At 36.2% G+C, this 24,460-nt stretch overlaps 1 protein-coding gene and 1 non-coding gene across 2 annotated transcripts; one reads left to right on the forward strand and one right to left on the reverse strand.

The window, feature by feature from the left end:
- Positions 1 to 1,085: 1,085 nt before the first annotated feature.
- urm1 (ubiquitin related modifier 1) lies at positions 1,086 to 16,009 on the forward strand. Its single transcript, NM_001328092.1, is given in 5 exon segments — positions 1,086 to 1,161; positions 7,205 to 7,275; positions 13,924 to 14,005; positions 14,936 to 14,984; positions 15,336 to 16,009. Coding segments are annotated over 5 exon segments (306 nt in total). The 5' UTR covers positions 1,086 to 1,126; the 3' UTR covers positions 15,405 to 16,009.
- A 3,347-nt stretch (positions 16,010 to 19,356) lies between these two features.
- On the reverse strand, positions 19,357 to 19,447 carry mir219-1 (microRNA 219-1). Its single transcript, NR_029938.1, has one exon. It is a non-coding gene; the product is annotated as a microRNA 219-1 (primary transcript).
- Positions 19,448 to 24,460: the final 5,013 nt, after the last annotated feature.

Here is a 24,460-nt window from a genome sequence, read left to right on the forward strand (position 1 = left end):
TGGTCAGAAATTAAAGAATATTTCATAAGTATGTATTATTCATATATTATGCATCAATATAAGTTAAAATCAGTATTTACAGTAAATAGAAACTGTATAGTTTTTTATCAATTTAAATCTAACGATTATTAATATTAATTTAATTTCAATATGGGCGACGCAGTGGCGCAGTTGATAGTGCTGTTGCCTCACAGCAAGAAGGTCGTTGGTTCGAGCCTCAGCTGGGTCAGTTGGCATTTCTGTGTGGAGTTTGCATGTTCTCCCTGCATTCCTGTTTTCCTTGGAGGTTGCAGCTGAAAGGGCATCTGCTGCGTAAAATGTATGCCAGAATAGTTGGTGTTTCTTTCCACTTTGGCGACCTCTGATTAATAAAGGAACTAATTTAATTATATAATAATAAACTTTTTTTCTAAAATGATAATTAATTATAAAGTAATCAAAAGAATTCTACATAAATATGATATATAATGAGGCAGCACGGTGGTGCAGGTGAGTAGCACGATCTCCTCACAGCAAGAAGGTTGCTGGTTCGAAGTTTCGGTTTCCCCCACAGTCCAAAGACATTCGGTTTAGGTGAATTGGGTAAGCTAAAATTGGCCATAGTTTATGTGTGTGAATGTAAGAGTGTATGGGTGTTTGCCAGGGTTGGGTTAGTGGCTGGAAAGGCATCCGCTGTGTAAAACATGTGCTGGATAAGTTGGAGGTTCATTCCGCTGTGGCAAGCCCTGATTAATAAAGAGACTAAGCATGAATGAATAAATGAATGAATTAATGAATAAATAAATGAATGTAATATAATATAATATAATAAATATAATATAATATAATATAATATAATATAATATAATATAATATAATATAATAATAATAAATATATAATAATATAATATAAGGAATAGTTTCTATTTTATGGGTACTTTAATATAATTTACATTAAATATTTTTTAATTTTTTCCCTCAAAAAAAGTATTTGTTAATTTATAATAAATTAAACAGCAAATACCTCAAGCTCTACAAAGGATGGCATCGAGTCGACACACAAACGCCCTCTCCGGTAAAATGAGGATCCTCAGATGAAAATGTCATTTCCTGAGGATGTGAGATTACTTCCGGGTTTTACAACAACATGGCAGCGCCCTTAGGTCTGCATCTGGAGTTTGGGTTTGTATTTATTGTTTCCTTTATCATTAATCTATTTTTTTTCTTTCTCGTTTTTCAGTATTTAACGTACATAAGGCACGTAATGAAGCGTTTTTAAAATCGGAGCGACAGAAGCTTTATCAATGTGACCTAGATAATAAACATCACAAGACTTTTTTTCAACGCTTCACCTCAGTTATTCCAAGAAAGACGATTTAAAGGCTAAATAACTTACCAGGGACTAAAACTCTTTTTATATGGAGTTATATCTCTAAGCAGAGCGTGCTGACGGGGTTGTCAGAGTTGTCAATCATCCAGCTGTCGCGCGCATTTGGAGCTGACTAGGAGAAACGTCCGCTTCAGTCGTTCAGATGACCAATGTAATAACCAAGTTTGATGTAAACTCGTTTAAATAAGCTTTATTTTTATAGGAGGTTTCATAATATGCTAAAGCTGAAACAGTGGTCATGTAATGATTCGATGCTGCCTTGAAAGAAATATCAGCAAGATGTTTTCTGTGTTGTCAGAAAAGGTTTGAGACACATGTCCTACAGTATTGTTTACATTTTTGACAGCACTTAAAATATTATACTTTATGAAAAACTTGTTCTTCATAATAACTCGGTTTTTAATTTTTTTATAACTAAAACTGTGATAATAGTATTGATTTTCGTTACTAACCTTACGATGAGAGAAAAAAACAAAACAATATTATTTTTCTTTCATGTCAGAATAGTTTTGATGCCCGATTCCCTACTGTATTTGATTATTAATTATTTTAATTATGTTACTTACAAATTGGGAAACTAAATGGCAGAGTAGTACCACTGAAAGTGTTTGACAGAAATACTTGTTTATTGATTAGTTGTTGACTTGCTAACTGAACGTTCTGCATCTGAAATTTTATAAAGTTGGCTAAAAACAGTTCTGACTGAAGTAGATCAGAGTTCCCAATACTCTTCATATAGGATTGATCAAGAGAAACACTTTTGTACTTGTTAAGTACTAATATGTAGCCTTGAGGTATTAATATGGACCTTTTAGGTCCAAATTTGTACCTTTTGAAAAGGTACCATCGCAATGACAGCTCGCATACCTTAATTTCTGAGAGTGTAGATTACATACTACCTTCAGCAATCCTGTGCATCTAATAGGCTTGGGCGGTATTACGGTATTATGGTATTCCGCGGGATCTAAAAATAGCAACGGTGTCAGTTTCAATACCGTTATACCGTCATAAAATATTAAATATCCTTTATTTAATGCCTACAAAAACGGATGTGTGGTTGTCATCACGGGACAGTGTGGAGGAGAGAGGGAAAGGAAGGGGGAGAGGGAGGGAGAGAAGGGGGAGAGGGAGGGGGAGAGGTGACGTGACGAGTCGCGCTTCAAAGTGTCCTGCAGTTTGGGAGTTTCGACTGAACAGAAGGGAGACGTGGTTAATATGAACGAGAGGTCTGCATTAGAGCTAAAGATCTTTGACCGAACCCGGCGAGACCCGAAAAAATCCAAATTCCTGCATTAAAATCCATCCCTGCAAAGGTGAAACAAATGATGACGAAGTAGTAAAAAAAGCTAATTTTGACGGCGGTCAAGTCAGTCACTAGCTCAGAAGGAGCGGTTATTCCAGCCGCAGGTATTTCGCGGTCGCTCATACACTGCGTATTACGGTAGAGCCCTAAACCGCAAGCTGACAGGTAAAAAGAAGAGGCCATTCGCTAAAGTGAAACTGCTGTCATGGAAAATTAAATGCATGTTCCTGACTGGTAGAAGATGAACAAACAATCCTACCAAAAAACTTGCAAAATCAGCCGGATCAGAACTCTGCATCTCGACCTGTAGCCGCAGGAAAGGGTGTTCAGTTCTGCTGGACGCACCATGAGTGCAAGACTGCGCTAAAGCCTGTGGATTTAATAATGTTCCTCCACAAACACACGTAGCCTAATCTTGGTGCGTAAAGGGTTTTTAAATTATAAATAAATATTAATTAAACCATATAATCATAATGTAGACAGAGTATACAGACTAATGGTGGCATTATTCTTTTATTATTGAGCTTCACCGCCGCCTTAATGCCAGATTGTGAAGAGAAGTGGAGAAACACATCTTGCAGAGCCTTTATCTTAATTTCGTTATTGCCAAAATACCCGTCATCATTTAGAGTTTATTTTAATTTGATTTGTTAAGCAAGATTACTTTTCATTGGTGTATAGGCTAATTTAAAGGCTAAGTGCATGTACCTAGACCTATAGAGTGCTGAGATGTTACGATGTTACAGCTGTAGGACTTATTTTATTTCTTTGTTCCAACTTTCAAGTGGCCTATAGTCTACGCTTGTTACGAATAAATGATGTTAAAACATATAAATGACTCATTCTTGAAAAAAATGCATTAGAGCTGTGTGCTTGAGCACATTTTAATGTAGGCTGTGAACGGGTTTGGGCTGTATAAAGCTGTCAATCAAAATGTACCTGTCGGATTCGGGACCTATCGGGTATAACTGCTGTTCCGCGGGAGCCGGCCAGATTTCTTACGGTGTGGGAGTAAATTTCTGAATAAATCGCAGGAGAGATGTATGTGTGTGTGTATGTGTAAAAGGGGGGGGGAGAGAGAGAGAGAGAGAGAGAGAGAGAGAGAGAGAGAGAGAGAGAGAGAGGTGCTGTGCGTCGCTTTGCGCTCTCTCTCTCTCTCTCTCTCTCTCTCTCTCTCTCTCTCTCTCTCTCTCTCTCTCTCTCTCTCTCTCTCTCTCTCTCTCTCCGCGAGCCTAAGGTCGCATAGAATGTATTCAGTTTCTGAATGGTTTAGGCTTAAGCCAACAGTTTGGTGACGCTGTCTGAGCCTTACGTCATAATTTTTTTTATTACGCCGGTAATACTGGATACCGGGGAAAAATATGGAGGCGGTTTGACGGTATCAAAATTTGGATACCGCCCAAGCCTAGCATCTAATGAAGGCTTTACATTTAACAGATGCTTTTGTCCAAATCGACTTAAAATTGAGGAGGTATCGAGCGACTCAACAAGAAGAGGCAATACAAATAAGAAGTGCTAATTATGCAAAGTTACTTTTTTGTGCTCAGAGAATTTAGAGCTAGATTTTTTTTTCAGAGTGAGAGTTTTTTCAAATAGGACTTTACTGTCCTATATTTGGCCAGGAGAGGATTTGTGAATGTAAATGATGTGACTAACAATGTGGCAAATATATTATGTCCATTTCATCACATTCATACTACATACAACACTTTTTATACGCTGTAATAGTGGGGAAATGTGCATTATTTTCCTACAGTATTATGATAACAATATTTCTTGTGAAATATACCCAGAGAAATGCTATATTTATTGGCTTAAAAAAAATCATTTAGCACTTTAAAACACAATTCATGTCTGAAAACCTCTGCAGATATTCCTATTGTTATTCGCTATTGGCATTTTCCTTGCTTGTCTCTGCTCCTGCCATTAGTATTTACTTCCAGCTCTCTTCTCTGAGGCTGTAGGTTCACCTTTAGGCACATTCTAGCCAATAGCATAATAGCTCCTGATGGGGAGGTGGATATAAAAATTCTAAGGCTCCATCTGATTGGATAAACAACATATGCATGGAGCAACACACAAATGCTTGGCACATATAACAAATTGATTAATGCACTTCTCTGCAATACAGATATTGCCTATACAGTTGAAGTCAAGAGTTATTAGCCCCCCTTTGAATTTTTTTTTCCAAATATTTCCCAAATTATGTTTATCAGAGCAAGGAAATGTTCACAGTATGTATGATAATATTTTTTCTTCTGGATAAAGTCCTATTTGTTTTATTTCTGCTAGAATAAAATAAGTTTTTAATTTTTTAAAAACTTTTTTTAAGGTCAAAAGTATTAGCGCTTTCAAGCTATATTTTTTTTCAAAGTCAGCAGAACAAACCATTGTTATACAATAACTTGGCTTATTACCCTAACCTGCCTAGTTAACCAAATTAACCTAGTTAAGCCATTAAATGTCGCTTTTAGCTGTATAGAAGTGTCTTGAAAAATATCTAGTCAAAAATTATGTACTGTCATCATGGCAAAGATAAAATAAATCAGTTACTGGAAATTAGTTATTAAAACTATTATGTTAAGAAATGTGTTGAAAAAGACATTTTCTCCGTTAAACAGAAATCAGGGAAAAAAATAAACAGGCGAGTTAATAATTCAGGGGGCTAATAATTCTGACTTCAACTGTACACTATTAGAGTGGTAACAATACAATTTCAATATATTGTGCAGTCCTACGCTTTATAAATAAAACGCTTTATATATAAAATAATTACCTATAATAGTAGTAAATTTCAATTACAGCTTCAGTTTAGAATAAAATACAAGCATAGGCTTCACTGCTTTCTAATATACACTAGATATTATTTAATTTGCTATGTTTTAAAATGATCAAAAAACAAACATACCACACAGAAATTATTTACCAAATTATTATTTAGCAATTGTCTCTTCAGTTTTTATTATTGTAAATGATTGTGCTGCTTTGTTTATACATTTGTATGATAAAAGTGTTTTAACTGATCCTGCTTCATCAGAGTTCATGTTTCATTAATTATGAATAAGACAGTATCAATAATTGTCAAATCTTGAAAAATCAAACTAAGATAATTATCATTGTTATTTTATTGCTAAGCCATAAAGCAGAAAGATGTTGTCAGATAAAGTTTCTCACTCTCCCTGCTTTGACTAATGTAATTCTTTGTACACGTAGTATATAGTATATTTCAAAGATAATAAGTGTAGTTCTTGGATATTATGCTTTTTTAAACCCAGATATAGAGCAGGGAATGTAGATAAGGGTGACTAAAAGAGCAAATGTCTCAAAGTAAACCTTTATAAATGCTACAAAATTTTGTGTTTGGCAGTGAGTCCTCACTGCTTTTAAGTCGCATCAGAGTCCTGTGTGACCGCCTATAGACAGAGGTGGTGTTTGTGAGTAGACTTTTTTAGGCTGGCACACAGGCTGGCATCTCTCTGCTAGAGAACGGGCATCTTGCCAAGCCTGGCGATCTGGAGGACAACTGGGCATTCTCCAGGAGATGTGAGCTCTCTTTATTGGGCCTGCACCTGCTATACGAGTCCTACTCTGACTTCATGTCCATGTCTGTTTTTTTGACATGCACCTTCTCTTGTTCTTACATGGATTTTGCGCTTTTTAAATGCTGTTTGACTGGTTTGGTAAATGTAAAAAAAAAAAAAAACAGCATACACTAAAATGTTCAATGGTTGTCATAATTGAAAATATGTTGCTTAAAATAATAAAGATGTAAGTTAAAAAATAAGTATGCCGCTTAAAATAATAAAATCAACCTTTTTTGTGACTTTAAAAAAATGGTTAATTGCATGGTTAAAATTTCCTGTTGTGCTAACTAGTTGTCAAAATGCATGGAAGATGTTGATAAATGATTTTGTAAATGGCAGAACATTCTCTGAACATTAATTGTGATTTTTACAGGCGCTACGTTGCAATATTTTATTTTTATGCAATATTTTTTGGAATATGAAGACAATTAATTTGTTAGCCCTATTTTAAAACTATTTTAATTTTAGACTGATTGTAATGATCCTGTAGGGGAGTACATCTGCATAAAACATAATAAATTATGAGCATAGATAAATACAATAAGGTGCCAATCAAATAAGCTGCTTTAGGGTTTTCAGGTGCAGAAATTTAATAAATTAAATGTTAAATAACACTGTATAGACTTAATGGCTGAAGTCTTTATTAAATCTACAAACATTTTAATTTATTGTGCCCAAACAGTTGACTCAAATGCTCAAACAGTCACAACCCTTAATGAAAAATATAAACTTTAATTTGATTTTGGTTAAACTTTGCAATGACTCCACAGTCGTGTGTTTGTTCTGAATTGTGGTACCTGGTCAAATATAATCAAGGCTCAACATTTCACATCTGCTGATGTGATTATTGTAAATATGCATAGTGCAGTGTTAATACTGAAAGCATCAATTGTGCAGCCTTAATTTGAGGGTAGCATTATTAACAGCATTATGTGCCTTTTGTTTCAGAGGAGGAGCTGAGCTGCTATTTGATGGGGTCAAGAATCATCATGTGTCACTGCCTGACCAATCAAATCCCTGTGAGTATGGAAAAGTATTCCTGTTTTGTTGTTAGTGAAGTTCATTTATGTAGGCATTGCATTGCTCAAAACTGAAATAAACTCTTATGTTTTAGTATTACAAACATAGCTCACCCAAAAAATGAAAGTTTACATACATGTTGTTGCAAACTTATATTCACTATTTATTTTTGTAAAATGTTTCATGCGGTTTTACCAGTTAATGATTATCACTGGGTTCTAAGTTTTTTGTAAACATTTATATTTTTGGATGAACAATAATTTAACGTTAAATCAATGATTATATCTGCGCCATTTGGTTTAATGAAATGTACTCTCACAGGCCACTTTATTAGGTACACCTGTCCAACTGCTCATTATATCACATGGCAGCATCTCAATGCATTAAGGCATGTAGACATGGTCAAGACAATCTGCTGCTGTTCAAACTGACCATCAGAACAGGGAAGAAAGGTGATTTAAGTAACTTTGAACGTGGCACGATTGTTGGTGCCAGACTGACTGGTCTAAGTATTTCAGAAACTGCTGATCTACAGGGATTTTCACGCACAACCATCTCTTGGGTTTACCATGAATGCTTTGAAAAACAATTTTCTCAATTTTTTTCTCGAGTCTCGATTTCTGCTTCGACGTTCAGATGGTAGGGTCAGAATTTACCATTAACAACATAAAATCATGGATCCATACTGCCTTGTATCAACGGTTCAGGCTGGTGGTGGTGTATTGGTGTGGGGGATATATTCCTGGCACACTAGGCCCATTAGTACTAATTGAGCATTGTGTCAACGCCACAGCCTACCTGAGTATTGTTGCTGACCATGTCCATCCCTTTATGACCACAGTGTACCCATCTTCTGATGGCTCCTTCCAGCAGGTTAACTCGCCATGTCATAAAGCGAGAATCAGCTCAGCTCAGCTGTCAAATCTGCAGCAACTGCGTGATGCTATCATGTCAATATGGATCTAATTCTCTGAGAAATATTTCCAGTACCTTGTTAAATCTATGCCATAAAGGATTAAGGCAGTTCTGGATGCAAAAGGGGGTCCAACCCAGTACTAGTTAGGTGGACCTAAGAAAGTGGCCGGTGAGTGTATAGCAGATTGTTTGAGATCTATTGAGGACAACCTTAATATTTTCATCTGTTTTCTTAGGATGAAATTATCTGCTGAATGATTAAATGCAAATAAAAGTTACCTACACCCCAAATACCACAACAAAACACCACTCATGCAGATTTAGAAAGAAAAATGTAGTTTATATCATTCATGAAAAATATTTGCTGAGGTGTTTTTTTTTTGTTTGTTTTTTTTTTGTCAAATTGAATAAAAGTTAAAGAATGTTAACACTTATAGTGTATATCTTCCTATGGTTTGGTTGAGGTAACAGTAAATATGTTTGAAAACCACAAGAAGTTTTTAGCACCTTTATCACACTTTTACAATTCCCAGTGCTGATGACTTCATTAGCTCCAAATATCATCCTTTGTTTCCCAATTCCATAGATTCGGATATAGGGTTCACTTATTGGCCTAACAGCCCGCTGGAACTAAAGGACGCTTTTTTTTCTTTCTATAGCTCTCCTATAGAAGAAAGCCACACAAATCATACCAAATTATGTGCCTCTTTCTCCACATCTATTTCTTTTTTTGCTGCTCTCTCTCCCCACTGCCCTTTTCCCATTCGCCTCCTTTCGTCCCCTGACCTCTCAGAGCCCTGGTTCACACGCTTCCCTGGACACCTTTTCTTCCAGCCAGTCCTGCTTTCAGCCTGACTTCAAGCCAGTGGCGAAGCAGCGCCGGCCTGCCATCACAAATCGAGTTTTCCCTCCCATCCACCCCTCCCTCAGCAACAATGGAGCTGAGCCCCTTCTCCATACATCCCACCTCCCCCTCAACCACCAACATCTGTGAGCCTCCCTGCGCCCAGCCATTCTTCCTCTAACTGCTCCATTATTGGGCCCCTTTCACTTGTAAATGCAGCCAGTGATACTGTTGATGGATCTTTTATGCCTAGTGCTGGGGTCACAGGAAAGGTAGGGAGAATGGAGGGCCAGTGAAGGAGGGAGGCACAATTGTTACAAAGCACTAAGTCCTTTTTGTGTGCAGTCATTTTTGGGGATGCTTGACAGTACAAATGCCTCACTCCTACAAACACCTTGCATTCCTGCAGCTTCCTGGTGAGACATTTGGTGAGATGCTTGGTTGTGGGGCAGCCCCCTATATTGAAGCAGATATAGATTTAGATATAGAAATGCCATCTCCGTCATTTAAAAGTAGTTAATGGAAATCTGCAAAGTTGTTAATAAGTTGATGCAGCTGATCTGTGTTTTACCAAGTTGACTTTGGTAATAATTATTATTATTGTTATTTACAGGCACCTTTGATCCAGGTCATTTTACAAATAATCATAAAATCATACAATCAAGAATACAATAAAAAAGTAAGGGTTTTTAAAACTCTTAAAATAATTAAAAATATTTACAATGTTTTATAATTATAGAGTGTTCCACAAATATCGGCAGAATAGCTAACGGTTCTTGACCTCATACTCCTCAACTATGCCTTGTAAAAAGTAAAGCCAATGAAGAGGGTCTCAGGGTGCCTGCAGGAGTGTAAATTTGAAGATTAGAAAGATACAAAGTTGCAAGATTATTGGGAGCTTGTAAGTTTGATACAATATTTGATACAATATACACAATTCGACCAAGAGCCAGGGCAGAGCTTAAAGAACTGGGGAAATTTGCTTTAGTTGCTTTAGTGCAGTTCTAGAAATAATTTGTGCTGCTGACCAACTGCAACTTATATACTTTAGATATTTTCTTGGAGAATTCAGCATTATCGAAATTAGATCTAAACTAGCTACTCAAGGTCTTTCGAATGAAATATCTAGGCAAGTGTGTTGCAACTACAATCTGCAGAACTTTGGTGCCCCTGGAGCAGGATTGGACATCTCAGCTCAAATATGATTTAGTTGTTTACTAAAAAAAGTTGTTTTATGCAGAAACAGCCAGCTTTTACCTCATAAACAGTGCACTTAATCCTTTACTTGTGGACAGAGTTGTAATAAACAGTTAAAACGTTTGCCTAAGTGTGATAATATATTTGCATTGCTGCTGCAGCTCTGAGATTGGGAACATCGGGATATTTTGACAAGAGAAGGGTCAAGCTATGTGGCACCAGAGTATCCAGGACAACCTGACCACAAAAGTGGACGGCAGGAGGGAATGTGGCCGCCAAGACCTTACTGGGGCCCAAGGATGACCTTGGAGCACCTTTGAAGCCTATATATATATGTTTGTGGGCCTGATTTGTGTATATCACGGGTGGCTGGCTATGATTGCTAAGGCTGACACTGATGTTCTACACAAATCCCTCCTAAATTTTCTGTCTACTGGTCCACAGTGATTGATGAGCAGTGCTGAGCCCCCCCATTGCCGGACACACACACACGATTGTCTTAGAGAAGCTAAACCTCATATCCCGAGCAAGATAAATTACTTTATTCCCTCCCACCCACAGATAGTGGCGATAATGATGATCGTCATGCAAAGAGAAATGAAATGGAGAGCGTTAGCCAGCCGCTATGCTACATAGACGTCACCACCCTCCCACGCAGTCTTTATCCCAGCATGCACCTGTCTGCAGTGACGCATAGTCCAGCCCCCCCTCCCAGTTATGTTTTCCCTCTGTCTCCTCCTTCCTCACCACAACCTCTCCAGTTCTTCTCTTCTGCCATTCCTCCCTTACCCCTACAGAAAAGAGATGCGGGGCATCTTGTTGACCCCTCACTCTGTGTTCCTGGCTCACATAAACCACCCTTTATATGAAGATCCTGCATCGAAGACTGTCGCTTAATTTCTTCAAGTTCTCCCAATCAAAAGACTGATGTGGCTGAAAGTGATCACGTCTGTTTTTGCCCCTTATTTTGGTTCTAGTCAATATTCATTGCAATAGCGTAGCACAGGGGCAAGCATCACTCTTCTTTATAGGTTCAGGATTGTGGGCTAGCTGAGCTGCAAGGTACAACGATCGTTACACAACTGAAGAGGCTGACAGCGATCCAATTAACCTGAAACAGCCTCTGTTGCTCGACCCCTGTCTCTCGCTGAGAAGCACGCCACACGCTTACAAGCGCACACACTTGCACGCATTGGTGCTGACATCTCTGAAAGCTTCAGTTCTGGTGGAAACTTCAGAGTATTGTATAGTCAAGAGTATTGTATAGACCCTTACTCTTGCACCCACTTGCTCTCTTCTTTCGTGCTCTTGCTAATTTGACCTGGTCTAATTTTACATGCTGGCATAGCCAGTTATCTATAGCACAATGGCGCTAGCAACTGCATCACTGGTCATCATGTCTCCCCAAATTCATCAAGAGTTTCCCAGCCCCCCTCACTACTTCTCTGGTTCTAATTCTGACGTTTCCCATCTGAGGCCATGGCCCAATCTCAATTTTATTTTTTTTACCCCTTTCCCTTGGTCTTCGAAATTTATCCCCAAGAAATGGGACACCACTACAGCACCTGCACAGGTCATCAAATGTCATGGAGATCTCTTGATTCATATAAGATGAAAAGAATGTGAATGCTATAGTGTTTTCAGTTTCATTATTTTTTGGTACTTATCTTCAGGAAATCACTGAAAGCATATATTATGTTATCAATGACGATATAATGTGGCAATAAAATCGTAACCATACTGCGCATCTACACAGTTGCCATATTAATCTATGTAAATGCCAAAAACAACATTAACATTATAGCAGACACTGTAAAAAGCTCATTCCCAGCTATAAAGGACTGCTATAAAGGAGTTATTATTATGCATTATAGATAGCGAAATTTAGCGGTTTTTAATTTAGCAGTTTTTTTTTTTTAAAGCATGACTTTAAAACATGAACGCGGTATTGAATATGTTAAAACATGTGCTTGATTGTTGTAAAAATTCAAAATAATGACAAAAAATACTAATTTGGGCATCTCCTTACTTCCGGGTGCAGCTACTCTGCCGTTGTGCCTGGTGTGTTCTGGAAACTTTTCTTACCCCTTGGTTTTGAGTGTTGTCCTGTAAAATCTCTGTTCGAAGGGGTATTTACCCCTTCCCCTTAGCCCTATGCCTTCAAGCTAAAGAGAATTGGGACAAGGGTAAGGTGAAGGGCTAAGGGGTAGAATTGGGATTGGGCCCATGCGTCTTGTCCTGCTGCTTTATGCAAGATTGGTGTCTCTAAAACATCTACTTCTACATGCATATAGAGTATGAATGGATGGCATTCAGTGTTAAATTTTGCCAAACGCCTCAGTTAATAGACCTCCTTAAAAAAAAAAAAAAAAAAAAAAAAAACTTCCCTTATGGGATTTACAACCAAGATATATGCTGACACACATAAGAACACCTACGCAGACTTCGCCAGCTATTCAGTAATACCCCTTCAAATACACCTTAGGATTATATACAACAAAATGACATTAAGGTCTTGTCATTCTATTTGCATCCAAAGACTCTGTAAGTTGTTGACACAAGGATTGAACATGCACAGGATTACATTTCAGAACAAGGACAAGAATCCATATGGATGATTTGTGTGGTTAAGCAGGTGAGTCGATGCATGAATTCTGATTGGTTGATTTTGTGATGGCTATTTTTTGATGTGTGTGTGTGTTTTTTTAAAGCTCCATCTCTGATGTCACATTTCCAATAAGTGTAATGGCTTTTCATACGGCCAAACTAGCGGTCTTAAAGAATACCAAATATGGAAAGTGCACAATTTGCGTGCCCAGCCTTAACAATATCAACCATAGCAAACTCACAAACAATATACTCCTCCCCAGATCAAACGAAAGATGTCTTTCTATCTCTTTTTCCTTTTTTTCCTCACTCCCTCTACCTCAGTCTCTCTCTCCGTCTTTGTCTCTACCACCCCTCTGAGCAGAAAACTGGTATGTTCCAGAAATGGATGCTGATGATACAATGTTGATGTTGAACATACCGACTTGTCCGCCATGTTGGGCAGCGAAGCTTCATTGCTGACTATGAATGTATAGATAACAAAACTATCGTCATCCATCATATGCTAGAATAATTACCAAGCAGACATCTTAAAGGCCTTTAATACTAGAACAACCAATAGCTTTGATAGGATAATATTTAGGTGAATTGTTTTTAATTAAAAGTATTTTGCCTTGAATAATCTCAGACGGCATTTGGTTGTTTATGTTTCTAAAGATCGGCTTCTAGCACATTCTGTTTTCACGGGGGGTGCGAGACATTCAAGATTTCATTTGAATTCACATCGGAGCGTGGGGTTTATATCCATCAATCACCCAATCACCCCACACCTCCACCCCCACACCCTAATGTATGTGCCGTTTCTCTATGCTAACCTATTCCAATCAGGTTTACCTGGCCAGTGCATTCAGACCGATGTGGTCAAGCTCTGTCGCTTTTGTTTTTCACAAAGCTGTACTTGATTACCATCATAGCTATATTTTCGATGACGCTCTCAAAAAGGACAGTGGCTGAGTCTATTCTTGATATACCTCCTTTAAACCCCCCCAACCTTGCATTGGAAGCACTGTCGCGTCACATCGACCGTGGGGCTGGCTCACTGAACTCTGACTTGTGACCTCTGACCTCTATGGTACTCTTACAGGGGACATGAAGCAGCTGCTGGCGTGGATCCGAGGGAACATGCTAAAGGAGCGCCCAGAGCTTTTTATGCAGGGCGACACTGTGTAAGTACACACACGTAAATGCACAGTAAATATGTTACTAATGCAGGATGATGCCTGGGTAAACATTCACACGCGCCACAGACATGCTCATAATAAATGCAGTGCTATGCATTCGCTGCGGTTTCATTCGGTCAAGGAGGTAGATGCACGCCACGCTTGCTTGTGCTATTTGACCAGGGATGATGAAACAATTTTTTTAATGCATGAGGTATAGGAAACATTTGTTTTCCCCTTTTTTGAAAGACTAAAGGGTGGATGCATTTTATTTTTATAATTCTGATATCTTTTTTTCCTCCAAAATAATGCTTGTTTAGCAAATCCAATTGATTTTATAGAGGTAATCATCATAAACGACCTTTATTCTTTTCTTGAAAGAAGTGTAGCATTGAAAATATATTAAATCTGCTGTGGATACCTTGATTATTCCGGGTACATGGTGTAGTCTTCAGTGGCGTATTAACCTCAGCCTTGACTGTTTAGCCATGAAAGACAGGGTTCCTCAACACTAGTGTCTTATACATCAAATCTAAAATAAATGAAAAACATTTTGATATTAAACTCCTAACAAGTATTATTAAAACATTTAATTTTAAATAACTTTTTAAAATAATCTAAGTAGACTGGTAATAATGGTTACACACAGAAAGATCCCTGTAATTGTAAATATTGTGCTAATCTTTGTGAAAGGGTGTTATGTGCACAGTCTTCATTGTGTTTCTTATTACACGTATGTTTTTTTAAGAGTGATGCTCATTCATTTAATGAACTGCAGATGCAAGGGTCTTCGAAAACCGCAGCACTGGCGAATTTCATTGTGTATAAACAGGCTGCATCATATTATAAAAGAGCTGCTTTACTGTCATGTTTTCAATGTAGCTCACATCACTTACATGGGCTCTTCTTTTTCTTATTTTTTTTACACACACACAGTAGACCTGGGATTCTGGTATTGATTAACGACGCAGACTGGGAACTGATGGTAAGAGTATGTGTGTGTGTGTGTGTGTGTATGTTGTTGTGTGTGTGTACAGGTCCTCAATCACTGCTTCCACTCTCTGTTTTAATGACATGCTCATTTTAGGTCCAGTGTCAGCTTGTGCTGGGTTATTCTTTCAGGGAAAACATGTATTGGCATCAGACCGTAATTTAAAGAAACACAATCAATGGGGAAAAGTCAATGTCTCAGCAACTGTCGATGATGACAAAAACCTGCAAATCAAGTGTTCATTTAAAGCTGTGACTCTTTCTAGTGTTCTCTAAAATTGACATTCAACACTGGTGTGCATTGGTTTTCTACATTAATTTTTTTTTATTGTGTGTGTGCATCCAGGGAGAATTGGACTACCAACTTCAGGACAAGGATAACGTTGTCTTTATTTCCACACTTCATGGAGGCTAAACGACTCTAAAAGATACACCGCACCCATACAGGAGCCCCTCCACAATTCAAAAGGTCAAATATTCGATGATCCATCAACAGCGGCATTGGTGACTGATTTAAGTTCCAGTTGTGGACTTCTCGACCAATCGAGACTTGTGAAAAGCTATTTTAGCTATAAGTCCTATAAAGTGTATAATGTCGTTGGGAATCTGGCGTTGGAGGGACAGTTCACTGTCCCATGTACCTTTCAGGAGTGTGGCGGGGTTACGATGGAGAGCAAGGGCTCATTAAGAAGGTCACCCTGTCTAGCCAGTGTCCAGATGGATTCTCTTGAGACATGGTGGACCGATTGCCCCATGTCAAATGGCTCCGTTATAATTTTCTTTTCGATGCCTTTTCAGTTCTATCAAAATGCTTTTATGTATAATCTAAATAAATTGTGGAAATATTATGTTTTTTTTAATAGCACTAATGCCATATTAAATGTTGTCCAAGTTTAAATTCACATTAGATGTTTTAGTATTAAAATGTAATTATCCCTTCTATGCAGTACCTTAATGTTTTATATAGCATAGGCTTATCAATATGACTTTTGATAATATATTTTTAATATTTTTACATTATTATTATTGTTGTTGTTGTTGTTATTATTATTATTATTATTATTATTATTATCATCATCATTATCGTTGTTATCCTGATCATCATAATACTACGTTTCTATAGACTGCTTGTAGCCTATACCTATCTTTAAATATTATTTTGAAACTTTCGTACGAGCTATTTTTTTAACATCCTCACGCCGTACAGAAAAAAACGTCACTTCTGTAGTCTAATGGCGTTTTAGAGATTGATTTCCTTACACTTTCTTTTCCTATGGTTCACCTATAGAATATTCATTAGAATAAACTATAAGATGACGGCGGGAGGTCGAGCACAAATCTCTCTTGGCTCAAGACTCGATTTGCAACGGAAACCCGTATCATAATAGTAACACTAATACAGATGCTAATGATGTCGAAGGAGAAATGCGTGGTGTCACAACTAAAGTGTGTGTGTGTTGAAAGGGGGGAATACAGGGGTAACCATGCTTCTCCTAGAGTGTGACCTGTTGGGAGGCCACGAGTCAATATCTCTTTTATTAAAGGCACTTCCTGCGGAGAATTAAAAGAGGTTTATAAAGGTAAACCGCAATTTGCGCTTATTATTTCAATACGGTATTTGTAAAGATCTTTTACTTATTTTAATGCGTTTTTTTTTTTACATATTATTGTTAAATATGTTTTAGTATTTAGTATTTAAATTACTTTAAAAATTGGGTAATTAATATTATTTGCATTAGCTTACAGCCGTAGGCTATAGGCCTAAATTAGGCAAAAATGTTTATATGCCTACAGGCTACCCTATAACGCAGAAGATGCAAGATTAAACTCAAGTTTAAGTTAATATTTTGCTCCATTCGTTGCACAATAATATAAGATAATTTATGCTCATTTGTTTATGGCTATTTATTTGGCTTTTTTCATAAGTGAATCAATTTAACCCACTTGATTGAGTATAGGCAACCGTTCTTTCATTTTTTATTTATTTTATTTTATTATTATTAATTTATTTATTTATTTATTGTTTACAAGAATGACACACTTCCCAAATTTTACTTCAAATCACAGAATAGGCATATACGAATAACGTTATGTTGATGTGATAAAAACAGGTCTCATGTAAATTCGTTTGCGTAACATGTAAATTCGATAATTTAACAATATAGGCAAATATTTAAATTATTGTCTGACGCCTAGATTAAATGGCCTATTCTACACCGTATGGAGTAAATTGGACTTCTGCCTTCTCTTAATAAATATAGGCTAAAACATAAATTCTATAAAGGATTTCTCTGGTGCAGATTATCATAGTCAATAGCCGTATGAAATTATAGACCTATATAGATGACGCATTCTACTTACATTTCGAATTGATGACGTAAAAGATGGCCTGTAATTTATTAGTTTCACCACTACAATTATCTTGTTTGTATGTTTGTCATCACGTTTTAAAAAAAAAATCATTTATCAGAATTTTACCGGTTTTAATTTTTTTTCAATTTTAATTTTTTTTTTATCCCCCTTAAAGACATGCTCTGGCTATGACCAAGTTCAGGCCTGACATTTAGGTGTGTCTATAAATAAAATAAACAGATTTTTTTTTACACCACCTCTTTTGAATCCACTGGTCCATCAGGATATGATGATTATGATTACATTTTAAATGTAGCATTCAGCTATACGGATTAGGCATCGGAACTGGATTAGGCAACGGATAAACGTAGACAACCGTTAGAAGAAGTGCGCCATCGACAGGCAAGGTAACAGCATTTACAAGCTTAGAGACACGACGGGAAGAACAACATACCAATAAAAGTTTTTTTCCTATAACTATTCGGTTGAAGAAGTCTTCAGTTAGGCTACAGACCGCCTTAAGTTTAATATGATCATATTTTTTAAAACCGGAAACGGAAAAATTGTAAGGCTTCTTTCATATACAAATTACGCAATTATTTGGCATATACGACCAATATAAACACAATTAGTTGTGACCTGAGCTAAGCTCTTCTCTGCACAAACCTTTTAGAGTTGGTTTTGAGGTTCATAAATCGTACAATTGTTTATTTTTATTATTTTTATATTAGCTAAAACTTTTTTGTCTCGTCATATATGCTGAAGCTTTAAAATATTAGGCCCAGCTTGCCAAAAGATGCAGACTGGGTTCAGACTATTTAATCACAATTCACCAAATGAGTTTAGGTCAAAGGAGTTTGTCTAATTCATTTAATAAGTTATTTTTAGTTTATCGGCCCACTCGTGGAGCAGGTGCAACGGTTTAATTTGCCCTCTGTGCTTCCACATATAAAAGAAATCTGTCTGTTGGAGTGTTGTACATTTTTGGTGTCGTATTTTTCGGTGTCAAAAACGTCACTGAAACTACTTTGTAGTGTAATTAGCAGTTTATTGATTCAGCATGTAGGACGTAGTTACCAATACAATCAATCGACTGTCTGAAATGCAATATCAAATGAAGACAACACAACTATTTACCGACAAGCTGCCCCGATGTTAAACTGCATTCAGCTTAATGATTTCTATTTAAAAAAAAAATACGAATAACCTTTAATTTAATGTTATTGTTAGTTCACAAGCATCAGATGACATCACACATCCTCATATTCACACACACAAACACACACACACACAGCACTTTTTTGGCCTGACTCTGTGATACAGGCCTACAGTCTGCAATAAAACAGACAAACCTACTGTGAAAAACAAAATAATATAAACACAGAAACATAAAAACTAAATAAATCTTTGCTGTGAGCTTAATAAATGAGACAGAAAATGAGTTCAGTAAATGGCGTTTTAGTTCACTCCGTTTCAAAGTCCTTCAGCATGCAGCTTTGGGCAAAAGATGGCAGTCTTAGTGAATGAAAAGCTTAAGCATGCTCAAACCATTTTCCCACCATGCTTTTATAATCAGCGTGACTTTTTATTCATCTACCAACACAATGAGAAAACCATACTAACATGAACAAACCATATTATGAGGAATCTTATAGTCAACGAATTTCGTTTGGGAAATTATATATTGTATTACCCCAGAAAGGTTTTTTTCATTTTTTTTAAATAACCTTTCCATACATGCATACACACTTTTCGTTTTAGCTAAAATAATCAATAATACATTTCTTAAATGAATGACGATATAAAATGCGAATGCATTAAACAAAAGAGGATAAGGTTTGCATAATTGTTATATTTTATTGCATGTATCTAGAAAACATTAATTCAAATATAAGTTGTAAAATAATTGTTCCAGTGCCGTCTTACCTTTAGCCTTAACTTAACGAAAATGAATATTTAGTGTAGCTAAGGTAGAAGCCAAGAGCTAGGCCTGTGTCCTCCAGAAAGATGATGTTGAATCTCCAGCAACAGATGTCCAGGCACAATTCTTGGATTTATATTATATGTTACAAGAATTGCGTTTGGACAATCAATCTCTGGGACCCTTTCAAAAGGATAATTTAGCCACAACATTCATAAAAACTTTATTCTCTTTCTAAAATGAAATACTACTAACTCATGTCTCTGTGGCTGTTGGGCCTATTAGTAGCCGATATTTTCACACAGATTGCATTTTAATAAGTCTGTTTAGAGCACTTCATTAAGCATTTTTATTAAATTGAATGCCTGTTTTTTTTCTTTTAAATTACAAAAGTGTATCGCGTGGTTTGTTGTAATGAAAACAGGCATACTGACCTTAGTTTCTAGCTTTTATGCGTCAATTTTTAACTCAGGATTAACTAAAACAAATGTACCATTTCCTAAATAAAAATAAAATAAAGTTGAAACTGGTTTCATTTCAGAAAAAAGCACAAATTTTATAAATATGTTGTAATCCATAAACCGCAAACTGTATTTTAATTTTAATCATCATTCTAAACTTAAATGTATGCTCGTTTTAATGAAAAAGAGGTTAAAAGTTTGACGCGCCTTCACTGCGCTTGTTAAAAAACCGTAGGCTATAGGCTAAACCACACAAAAAAATTGCGAACCTCAGCTCAAAACATAACAAACACTTCTTTAAAAGATTAAAATGAAATCAGCTGTTTTGTAAAGTCCTGTTTGTTACAGAAGCAGCTCTTCGCCATTTCTGCACCTGTAAGGGCGCACATCCTTGTAGTTCCACCTCTCGACATCAGGCAAAGGAATATCATCTTCTGATATTTGCAAAGACCGAAAAACTAGCCAAAAGCATTTCCAGTCGTCCCATTTTGACACTTTTGATGGCCGTGGAGCGATGGTGTTCAATCAAAGCGTCTTCTTGCAACGCAGTGGTGATGAAAAAGCAAGGAAGCCTCTGTCCTGTGCGCGCGAGAGCTGTATCCTCACTAACGCAAGCGGAGAAAATGGTCAAATGCAAGAAGGAGGGATGCGTTTGGTCGCTCGAAAAGCCTGCACGCCCTCAGCAATGCCTTGATGGGACGGTTCTTATGGAATGGCACGGACTATCACCTTCCTATGAAGGCTTTTCTCAGGCTCCCGTAACAATACTGGTGTTGCCACGACGAACGGCGAGAGGGAGTGGGGATGATCTTCGCTTGGTACTGAATTTGAATAACACCATGGGGTGATAAATGTCCATTGTGCTGTAGAAGTAATGAATCTCCACTGTCTTCTATTGCACACAAGCCAGCAGCTGCGAGCGAGGGACCAGCAGCCTCTTAAAGACACAACAGCCCCATTTTCTCCTCAAAAGTGATCACAATCCATACAGTGTTTATTCTGTCAACACACACTGCATGACGTTTGTTTTTGGACACCTTTACTTGGGGTGAGGAAAGCTAGTACAACGCTGTAACCAGGCACTTACGTAAAATAGCCTGCATGACGCTTAAATCATTGTAAAATAAATAAAACCTTTTATACAAAAAGGGTATAAAACACGCATAAAATAATAATTATTATGATAATAAAAAACGTAAAATAAGTTTAAGAAATTTAACTTAAAAGAAAAAGTTTGCTGAACTAAGAAAGTAGTGTGTAAACAATAGAAAACTAAATTTATAATTTTTTATAACGTAGGCTATCCTCTAAAAACACACACACACACACACACACACACACGCATATATATATATATATATATATATATATATATATATATATATATATATATATATATATATATATATATATATATATATATACATACATACATACATATACACACAATTTATACAGGCAACAAACAAAAAAAGCAGCAGTGACATCACTGCACAATATATATATATATATATATATATATATATATATATATATATATATATATATATATATATATAGATATATATATAGATAGATAGATAGATAGATAGATAGATAGATAGATAGATAGATAGACACAATTTATATAGGCAACAAACAAAATAAATAGGCAGCAGTGACATCAGTGCACAATTTTATATATATATTAACAACATATAATCTGGTTTCAAAATATGTTCTTGTTTTCCGAATAACATTTCCTCAAGAAACGATTACATTTTACATTTAAACTGTTTATATAAACCAAAGAACCTGAATCTACTATGAAGGATAATTGGTGTATTATAATTATTCCGTGATGCCAATACAGTACCTTAATTTTATCCGTGTAGGCTAAAAGTATTACTCATCCAATATACTGTATTAATATCTAAAAATACGTTTTACGTTAAAAAAAAATCAACACACTAAACGTTTAGACAACAGATGCCTATTTTAGTACAATACTTTACCTACAGATAAATTCGTTTTTACCTTCTGTAAAATTCTATAAGCAGGTGTTTCTAGTGAAGTATAACATTTAAATAGCCTATAGTTAGTTTTACCACTAAACTTATAACAACAACCCTTTAAAACTGAAGTAGTGAGGTAAGCATATCCGAAAACTATCATGTATTATTTAGGCGAACTCCCGCTCGAGCCCTCAACCCACCAGCGTGACTCTCGCGAGCTGAAGGATCCCCTCGCTGTCCTTTTCTCCTAATAAATCATGGCGTAACTCCCGCCTCCTGGGCTCTGCTCCTCCCTCTTAAAGTGAAACTAGTTTATCCTTTCATATGTCTGTGTGAAGTGAGCGAGTTAACCTCCTCTTCAGTTCCGCGGGGTGTCTCTCGCCCGCATGCAATCCATTGCTCATTTGGCGCTAAAAGATTCTTTCCCGCCGCCGCCTTTTCACAGGCGCTTCAGCTCTCAAGAATGCCTACTTGAGAGGGTTAACCGCTATCAAAAGTAGTAATACCTATTGAATAGAAGTATTAATGGAACCCCATTAGCGTTTAGACTTAATTTATGGCTTTTTTGTAGATGCTTGTGCATTTGTTTGCATTTCAACGTCGGTGTTTGCTGACACTCTTACTTGAGTCAGACATCTTGACCACAAATGAAATCAATAACATTTACACATCAACCCAGTACAGGTATTATAATTTAATTTGGTAATTGTTTAAATTAAACATAGAATTTTAGAGTAGAGGGATAAATAACTTTAGTAATTGGTGAGCTATAAAATGCGATATAAATGCCCTGTATTTTAAAGATATAAATATTAGGGTACATACAAATTACGTTGCAAAAGCTTTTCAATTGTTCATTCCTAATATTAAAAACATTATTTTAGTATTATTCAGTAGCTTTTGAAATATTTATTATCAATTTGAATGTTTTTTTATGTAGCCTATATTTATTTATAATTTATTTTCATTTGAACTTTCAATTGATTATTTTTTAAACAATTCTGTAATTTTTTTATATTTGTTTCTAATTTAATCTTAGTTATTTTAGTTTAGTAAAGTGTACTCAAATATAAATATGTCATTCGCTATAGCTGAAATTAAGTATATTAAAGCTTTTTATCTATCTTAATCTTTTAATTTAATATTTATTCTTTTTCATGTGGCAACCAAAGATAATAGTTTTATAGTTTGCTAATTACCCTGCATTGGAATGCACCAAAAATAGCAACCTTTTTTTACACCAGCATCTTATTGCTTTCTAGGCTTAAAAAAATGCCTGACATCCTCGTTCACATAGTTGTGCTCAACAAATTTGAAACTCAGATTCGACAAAACTCTGGCAGGGAGAAAAGTACACAAAACTGAAGTTGCCCAGTGGGCCAGCTGGGCAGGATATTGTCAAGTCATGCACATCAGGACAGTGGGAAACATTGATTTGTTTTGGCACTGTGCTTTCCCTATTCATAAATAAATGTTTAACCCAGAAGCTGAAAAGAGCAGTGGGGGACAGGAGTCCAAATCCATGGGGTGGGCAATGAAACTGGCCCTCTGAGGAAAGAAAGAGGATGGGAACAATGGACCAGGAGATTTCTAAAATAAGCCTCACCAGATGAAGGCATCTCAAGCACGCTATATAAGCTAAGCAAAACAGGCTGGATCAATGTACACCTCTGACCATCTGTGAAAAGATGCTTATAGAGGATTATGAGCTACAAGAACTTTAATAGTTTTGTTTATGTATCACCACTGGCTGTAAATTACCATAAAGGCCAATTTGTTCACTTTCAGTCTGTTATTGACATTTTTCAGTTGCGTTCATATATTGAAGGACTAATTTGGCCAAGGTAAAATTTACAACTGTAAATCACTCCTAATGTGACTTGAGTCTGATTAATAAATGTTTTGTGTTTTTTTTTTTTTTTTTTTGGAGCTAGATATGATAATGATTACTGAACGTTTCAGATTTGGTATTTGTATGCTTTATCTGGCTGACTGAAATTGAAGTTGTCAGATTTAAGTTATGCGTGTCTAAAAAGGCTCAGTGTTGTTTCCAATAAAACAATATTCTTCGTGCCGTTATTATCACAGTTTATATTTCATTGCTCGCCATTGGCTTTATTCCATCACAACGGCATTATGGATTTTCTTCACATAAGTGCAATCTATAAATAGTATGGAGTATCTGCCTGGACTGGATGTATTATAAAACAAAATGATGCAAACAACAGCCCCTGGATAACTTCTGCATTGGCCATCTTTATGACATCCATGATTTTATAAGAGTCATCGATTCCTCAATTTCACAGTAGTTTTTTGTTTTGTTTTTAGTAAAAAGCTTAATTCTTACAACATTATATCTGAAATACTGAGGGATCTACATGAATAATATACTCAAATTGACAGTTTCCCACACATTTACTCACTCTGTGGTTCCAAACCTGTTTGTTTCTTTCCTCTGTTGTACCCAAAAGAAGATATTGTCGGAAACCTTTAGCCATTGACATCCTACACTGTAAAAAATTTCCAGGTTTTCACAACAAGTTACTGTAATTTTTCACAGTAAATTACATTAGTATCCCTTCACAGTATTTAACTGAAAAATTCACAGTAATATGTTGTATTCATAATTTTATTGTGAAATTACGGCAGGTAGCATGATTACAGCAAATTACTGTGAAAAAGACTATATATTTTGCACGTTAGTTATAGAAATTCAAACCTTTTTTTAATTCAACGTAGAAAT

This window comes from Danio rerio, chromosome 10 (genome assembly GCF_049306965.1).
Source record: "Danio rerio strain Tuebingen ecotype United States chromosome 10, GRCz12tu, whole genome shotgun sequence".
NCBI classification, from domain to species: Eukaryota; Metazoa; Chordata; class Actinopteri; order Cypriniformes; family Danionidae; genus Danio; species Danio rerio.